The sequence below is a fragment of the Prorops nasuta genome, unplaced genomic scaffold (genome assembly GCF_024137725.1).
Source record: "Prorops nasuta isolate Cenicafe-Biocafe unplaced genomic scaffold, Cenicafe_Pnas_1.2 PNAS00005, whole genome shotgun sequence".
In the NCBI taxonomy this organism is placed as follows: domain Eukaryota; kingdom Metazoa; phylum Arthropoda; class Insecta; order Hymenoptera; family Bethylidae; genus Prorops; species Prorops nasuta.
The window spans coordinates 8,669,081-8,677,319 of NW_027116802.1; the positions used below are offsets into that span (position 1 = coordinate 8,669,081).

Here is an 8,239-nt window from a genome sequence, read left to right on the forward strand (position 1 = left end):
ACCTTCGGAGAGCAAACAGTCCGTGACAAAAGATGAGCATTGTAGTACATGACTATGACAGCAATGAATTCATCCGACCGAGGGCGGAAAACCCGTCACCCCCGCACAGTACCTGCACCTTTCAATAAGCTTCATTCAAGCTTCTGTTATGTCACGCTGCAGCTAGCCTTCCCGAGTCTTCGGAAACTTTTTGCAAAAGGAACTGGAGTATCCTGACGATATCCAGCTTGCGCCTAGAGTGATGGATGAATCTCTTACAAATCGATCTGGCAGATTTCGCCAGACTGTGCTACGCTTTGCACGCACATAGAAATATACAATAAGTAGACAGTTACATTCTCTCCACTCTTTTACTCGCCCTGTTTTTTGCTCACACGGAGTCATTGGGGTATATCGCGAGGTGAGTTGGGAGCCAAGACCGGTTGAATTTAGTACCGATGCAGCGTTGGCGAATCTGAATATGAGAGGGAATATACGTCATTATTACCATTGACGGTTGGTCAGAGGATCTACCCATTCGAGTTCAACAGGAAGTGGGCTGGTCGGATCAAGGACCAAGCTGCCCTTTTCCATTTCAAAGCGGTCCATTCAGGTGTAATGGTCAGCTAAAGACTATCCAAACATAAGATTCTGCCGGTTTCACGGCTGAGCTTTGCCCCTTTCACCTCCCTTCCATATGAAATTTCCCTCCTATTTTACCATCAACTTCTCTATTCTTTTTCTTTTTTTCTCTTTAAACCGTTGAAAACATTATTATTCTTCTGCGGCATACTTTCGATGGTTCGCGTTATTATTATTTTTATGCCACTGTTCATAATTGAGATGTTGGTGGAAATTTGCAGTGTTTCTTTTTTCGAATAAAATAGGTCTCTTCATAGTCGGGCCACCCGTGGAAAACTAAATAGAGGAATCATCTCGAGTTTATAATATTTATTCACGTGATCTTTAAATAACAAACGTAGAAATCCTTAAATCCTAAACCAACCTGCTGGCAGCCGAAACCAAAAGCAGTCTGCAAACAAATGCCAGCAGCACAAGGCGGGGACAACTCCAAGATCTGGCGAAAGTCAAATATTGAGCGACTAAACAAGACGTGCCTTCCACTCCATTTAAGTTATATGGAAATTTCATGGACCGTCTCTTTATTGCAATATCATTAGGGAAATACACGAAAATTGTGGTAAAGAAATCTCGACTGACGTTTTTCCAGAAAGCAGTCGCAGACAAAATAAAAGAAAAAGATTGTATTTGATAATATAAAGCAATCGCTGGAATGGAAGAGTCGGCTCGTAAATTTTGTTTATTGCCAGCTTATCGTGTCGAGTCCCGTTGGGAGTGACGGTGAATCGTACAATCGACCGACTCGTAAAAAATGCTTTTCGCGGTAGAGTCAGAAGCTATTAAGGACACGCTTATCTGAAATGAGTTGGCTCCAGTGGCTTTACCCGAAAGGCACAATGGCCCCGAGGACATTGGAACATCAAAAACGGCCGACACGAAAATATTTTCGCGTTGCATCCAGGCAGTCGGCTGGTTCTGTGGAAAGACGAGGGCGAAGAAGAAGGATGCTGCGTCCTGTTGCAGAAGGACATCCGGCGACTGAAACAATAAATATTTGAGGAAGTGGCATGGTAGAGTGCAGACGCGCCGAACCCTTTCATTTGTAAGGACAAGTTGAAATTAGTGGAACAGAAGGAGTTAAACCCCTACTCGAACCTATTTTACTAGGACCAGACCGAAGCTGGCAGCGTCTTAAAATAACCACCTCTGTAAATACAGGTGTAACAGCAAATAGAGTACACACTTTGCATATTGGCCGTGCAATTTCCCCGATAAGTATATTCCTCGTAGGTACCTCTCATGCAGCTGGTACTTCTCCATCTCTCCGATTCAATTCGCTAATAACCTGACTGTTTCCAGAATCTTATCGAGGCTCTTTAGTATTTCTTAACGAGTCCAGCAACTTAATTTCATTTTCAAATCACACACGCTTATTTAGCGCATTAGGCGAAGATGAGCTTGAGTGACGAGAAACGCCTTTAGCTTTTAATCCTTCAATCACGAAAGAAATGTACAAAAAGCCCGGACGATTGAGTCTCGAAGGAGCCACAGCCAAAATGAAAACAGGACCCGCCCTTGCAGTCCACCCATCCATCTCCTTGCATATATTTTTAGACAGCTACTTCTTTTTTTTACCAGACAAAGATTTATCACGGTCCTTGCGCTATCTCCTCTCAATCGGTGCACAGTCCCAGTCGATAATTAACAAAAACCAAAAATATCACGCTAACGCACGAAGATAATTGAAAATAATTTATTTAAAAGATAAAAACCAATCGTAGGATAGAAACTTGGCATGCAATTTAAATATAATAAATAGTTTTGTTTTCTCCTATCACATTAACTAAAGAGACAAAACTCAGAGAAAAAAAGGATAAAAGTGTCGTATCAACGTCTACATGTTCTTTCTTTTACAAATGCTCTTGGCTTTTGGTATTGTGCTCTGTACATGAGCGTATTTGGGATTTTTCGTTACACCACTGGGCGAAGGGGTTTTCTTAATCGAGCTTGTCGAAGACCGACGGTCGGAGGTTTGAGGGACTGCCAAGGATAGTCTAGGAGTTCCCAATAGGTTTAGCGACGTGGAGGATGAACTTTTCTGCTTCGATAAAGTTTCCTTCTCCTTCGAAGTCAATCGTGAGGAGGTCGGTGTCGCCGGAAACGTTGTGCTCGTGATCGATCGGCGCATCTTCGGTGGAGGGATTGCCCTCATCACTGCCGTCGACTGAGGTGCTCCGGGAAAACCGATGGATGACAGCCGGCGTAACGCTCGCGTACTCTGAGAAACTGGCGGCTGCGACAAAAAATCATCCCCATTCCAAATCCAGTCTTTTTCCATCAAATATTCATGAAAGTCTCTGAAAAAATTACCATTTTGATAGAATCGATCTGCGACACTACATCCATAGCAGATTTCCTCAGCGTTTCCAGTTTATCGTACATGACTTTACTCAATGCAGAACTTGATTCGATTTTCTCTGTCTTTACGCTCTTTGATGGACTCTTTAATACTGCTTCATCCCTCGTAAAAGTGCCCGATCTTTCAAGCTTTCTAATGCTCTCCATTATCTAAATATTATAATAACAAAATTATTGTTCCTCCTTATTCCATAAATCTGCTACTTTACCTTCTTCTCGTGCGACAGTATATTATCATTCGAATCAGTAACCTCCATTTTCTCAAAAAACTGCGAGGAAGTGTCCGGCACAGGACTATGTTGAAAGACATAATCACTCTCCCTGCCATAACACACGTTTATTTTTAAAAGTGTTTTTTAATCATTTTATTCCGTTATTGAGTATTAAGAATGTGAACCTACTGATCTGTAATTGAGCTTTCTTTCTGAAGTTTCGGTCCACTGGGAGCATTGGGTGTTTGTATGGTGATGATTGTTGCAGGAGTGAGATTATTTTGATCGGGTATGTCGACACGTAAAATTGTACCTAGAACTTCTTGAACGGTATTCACTACTTCTGATCGTGTCAATGGTGTCTGTATGGTATCTGCGTTTTCGCCCTACGAATACCAAAAAACATACATTTATCATTCCTTAAAAATAATCACGAAGTGCAGCACTTGAAAATATTCCTTTACATTTCTTGGGGAACCTGGCACCGTCCATCGTAAAATCATTTGACTAAATTCACTAGCGAAATTTGCCACGTTCATTTTCTTGTCGCTGTACTACAGCAGTTACTGGAGCTTATTTCGAACGCGTAACAACTAACACGGTAGGTATTACAATTGGCTGTTGTCCTCTAACGTGTTTATATGCTCGTGTGTGTGTACGCGTGCGCGCGTCTCGATATTAAAAGTCTGTTGACAACAGGATATTTCGATCTTTCGCAACTCTACACCTATAATAATAATAATAATAGCAATAATAAACAGAAAGACGTACAACACGAGATTAATGTTAAGTGTATCCTATATTAATTCTGATAAAGGAAAATCTCATAAAGTTTTTGTGCAAACTTGCAGCTCATAATTTTGTGATTTAGAAAATGATTAATAGGCTTTTTTTAACAGTGGAAAAGAAGAAGGTAGAAATTGTCGAGCTGACAAAAGTTAGCGCATTCGTGCCGAGAACCATCAAGCCAAAATTGCCGAAACTTTTTTTCGCTAATCCAGTATGTTTTTGAAAGATGCCATTTGTTTTTGCCACTCCACTCGACTCTTCCGAAAGGAGACTGGCTGCCAAACGAGAATTACGTATTGGGTGTTTCAAAAGTAGCGAACAAATTTTTATCTTCTTTTAGTCCTACCGAGAACAGTGATGATAAACTGAATGATTATTTTTGCGAGGAGGCATTTTTAAAAAGGGATTCGAAATAAATAGGACGAAAGGTTAATTCAAAGGAGCGAAAGCAAGACATCGGAGTGTTGAAAGGACTCGCAGGACACCCAGTGGGTTGACACACAGGCAACTCTAGAGATTAGTTTAGCGAGACTGACCGAAGAGGATGGAGCGCTGACGCAAAAAGGAGAAGGTTTCTGCGCAGCAAATTCATTTCTGCGCAAAGTGGCAGCTGGGAACTGCATCGGAGTCGCGATTATGTCGTGACGAAACCGATGGTTCGCCCAAAGATCGTTACCACTCTCGTTTCATTTAACATTTTCGCGCCTGCTTAATAATGTCTCGCGTGAGGGACACCAAAGAGAAATAAGACGATCGAGCCACTATTAACAAGATTCACCAATGAAAAGCCACACCGTACCATTCTGTCTTTCTCAAAATTTAATGCTGTCTCAACCGGACAGTCTCCGATTTTTTCCGGACCAAATTCATCTTATTTCAGTTGCTCATTTCGACGCATAAAAAAGTTGCAGGAGAACAAGATGACTGATTTATCGTGAAAAAATTCTGAAAGCTGCCAGGGGCTAAAATTTCTAAAGCCAACACGTTGCGAGATCCAGAGTATCGTCTGGTGAAAATTGTTAAGGCTCACTCTGCTATTTGATCACGGCTAAAGTGTAGCCCTGAAGCGTTGTTATCGGCCGAGAGAGAATCTGCGCGTGAAACGGCTATAAAGTAGGCTGGATGCTTGGTTTTTTCCAATGATTCATGGGCGTCCTCGAAGGCGAGTCTTTCATAAAGTTTGTGGGTAAAGATATAAAAGTGCGTGCGTGCGAGGAAGAAAGCGATCGGCGTAAGTGTAAAGAAAAATCGGCGATGTGCGACGGAGCCAAGTTGCGAGCAGCACTGCAATTTGGGCCCCTTAACTTATCGGCCACCCTGACATCTGTTGTCGACTGCGTACTTTTCAGGTGTTCCTATGCAAAGTTAACGCCGGTACCGTATAAAAAGAAAGCAGCGAAGACGCGTGGTTCGTTAGTTGGTTGGTTGGACGATTCGCTGGCTAGCTGAGACTCGGTTGTGGTTGGTTGGTCGATGCGGTTACAAGGATACGGACGGACGGACGGACGGGGAAGATGTTGCGAGGCAAAGTCCAGGCCGGGGGTGCCCGGAGGGCTTGCAGCAGAAATGGCCCAAGTTTGCAGGTTCGAGCCTGCTGATTTTTTCTATTCCTCTACTCGCTCTCTCCGGCTCATCTTTGGTTGGTCCCGGTCCACCCAAACCCTCCTATTCCACGCTCCTGCATCGATCCTTCAATTTCTGCAGTTTCTTATTCCTTCGTTTCTGCTCTCTCTCTCTCTCTCTCTCTCCCCCCTCTCCACCATCTATCTTCGCTCTGATCTTCCTTCTCTCGAGTATACGTCGTTTTCTCTTTTGCTTTTGCTTTTGCTTTTGCTCTTGCCTTTTGCCGTTGCCCCTCGTCTACCTTCGCTTTGCCTGCATTCTTCTCCCTCCCTTTCGCCCTCCCCAACAGACCCGACTGGCGGGGATGATTACACGTGTCTTTTTAACACAAAAGGCTCGAAAACCAACACCGTAATACGACGGAGCTGGGCGCGCCCTGTAATCCACTCGGTCGGCCAGCCAGCCAGCCAGTCCTGATGAGACAACCATTTTCAAAATTGCGATAGCTCACCGAAATAACGCGAGATTGCTCCCTAGCCGACTTCCAGAACCCTCTTGCTGGTGCTGCTGCTGCTGAGGCTGATGCTGATGCTCGTTGATTATTTGTTTTTGCGACCATCACGGTACTTATCGAGTCACTGTTTGCTTCGACGCGTCACGCCCCGTTCCACGTCACGAAATCACCTCTACTCCCTTTTCTTATTAAACAAGACAAACATGCTCGGTGTTTCACCTGTTCAGCCGTACATCGCATCTCTCGGAACAAACTAGCTAAAATCTCCATGAAAAATTCACGATTTAGAGATGAAAATGAACTCTGCGAAAAAGTAGCATTGGAAATGTTGCAAATTGGCTCCGGAACTGCAATCTGAAGCGCCTCTTCGGGGGATAATTGATATCACCTGCCATGTAAATATCGGGTATAGTCGCGGCTCTGCCTGTCCGGGGGAAAAGAACGACGTATAAGAAAATTACCGAACAGACGGCGAGATAATTACGTGTTGGTTTTAGAAAGGGGAACACCGGTTAATTTCAGGCTGGACCATGCAAAAAGCAAGAGGAGCGCGTCTCGACGCAGCGAATTAGCAGAAGCGCGTGGTGAGAATCTTAACAGATTCGACCATTAACGATGAATTCTCGGTGGAATCCTTGACAGCTGCTCGTTGTAAATAACGAGAATAGCCGAACGGAAATCTCAGGAATTAATCCTCGTTTGGCTGCTGGATATTCGATCCGTAAAAATAATAGTGAGAGCGAGCGGGCCGCTGTGGTTTCAGACCGCTGATCGGCCGGTATCTAATCTCCAGCTAGCACAAGGGACTAGCATTTGCACAGGGATTGGTTAGCACCTCGCGACTCCCTATTTAATCTACGCCTCTCAACACCTTCTTCATCGATTTCCATTCTTCCCCACCACCAACGCCTCGCCTCTCTAATGACACGTTTCTTCTATGGCCCCCGGTCGTTTGCCGTGTGTAAAAAATAAATACCTGTTTTGTTTAGTAACGCGATAGTTTTAGCACTGCCCAAGGCTCATCGCTCTAAAACTTTTTGATAGTCAGATTAGACGGCCGGTTTGTCTGGTCGTGTCAGAATTCGGCAAACAAGCCTTCAGCTGCGGTTGGAAGGTATATAATGCCTCTTGGGGAACGGTGCATGGAAATGAAAAAATAATGCTGTGGGAGAGAGACGGGTGACTATATAGTCGATCGTCTACACGGCTGCATCGGACAATTTGAGAAAAACTCGATTATGGACGAACGAAAATAGACGATACAAGCATTCGTCGAAGACAGAGGCTCGTATAATTAGTCAAAGGCGAACCAGCACTGTAATTAACGAGTGGAGGCTTTCTTGGGGATTGTGTCTCAGATGGCATCTCTCTCGTAGTTTCCGATACGGCAGATCGATCACTTTGGATGTTATCGACATCCCCCAAGGTCTGGAAGATAGTGATAGAATGAGAGGGAGAGAGAGAGAGAAAGGGAGAGAACTTTCCTCCAAAAGTACCAATCATCGAAAGCGAGGAGAGGCGTGACAATCCGGCTGGTTGGCTGATTTGGGTCTCGACGATAACGAAGTGTTTGAACAGTGAACTGTAATTAACAACATTAAGGGGGGAAAAGAGTTGCAGTGCGTAGAGTGGGTGGAGAATGCAGCTGTGCATTTATGCATTCTTCGGGAGTCGTGCCACCGTACGTGATAAGCTGCAATTAAATAGATTGACTCGCAAAATTTAACCAGTTCCTCGGCGTAAAAGGGTCATAGGTTGGTAGAAAAATTGCTGGCGAGCGAGGAGGCTGACGCCATCTACAGAATCCAGAGAGAGAGAGAGAGAGGGAGAGAGTAGCGTCAATAAACGTTAATAGTGGCGGAAATTAATTAATTTGCGCAACAGTGCTGCACATTCTCACGCTTTTGGTATACAAATAAGCTCTTATAAAAGCGATACCCCCAGGCTCGGGCTAAAACCAACGTGGAATCGGCGAGAATCGTTGAAGCGTGCTCATAAATAAGCCAGAGATCGCTATTTATGGCAGCCAAATTAATTCCTATGTGTTTTTAGCCACTTCTCATGCAAATACCCATCTTCGCGCGCCTCTTTATGGCCCCTGAAGAGATATAAATGATCTGATAAAATGTTTAAGCGTCGAAAAACAAGCACGGCTGGATTTGTGCGTTAAACACCAAGGGGA

At 44.1% G+C, this 8,239-nt stretch overlaps 1 protein-coding gene across 1 annotated transcript; it reads right to left on the bottom strand.

The window, feature by feature from the left end:
* Positions 1-2,318: 2,318 nt before the first annotated feature.
* Positions 2,319-3,778, bottom strand: LOC136773514 (uncharacterized). Its single transcript, XM_066727248.1, has 5 exons — positions 3,656-3,778; positions 3,381-3,577; positions 3,189-3,300; positions 2,932-3,129; positions 2,319-2,854 (listed from the first exon to the last, which is right to left on the bottom strand). The coding sequence occupies exons 1-5, from the start codon at positions 3,728-3,730 to the stop codon at positions 2,456-2,458; spliced, it is 981 nt and encodes a 326-aa protein (XP_066583345.1). The 5' UTR covers positions 3,731-3,778; the 3' UTR covers positions 2,319-2,455.
* Positions 3,779-8,239: the final 4,461 nt, after the last annotated feature.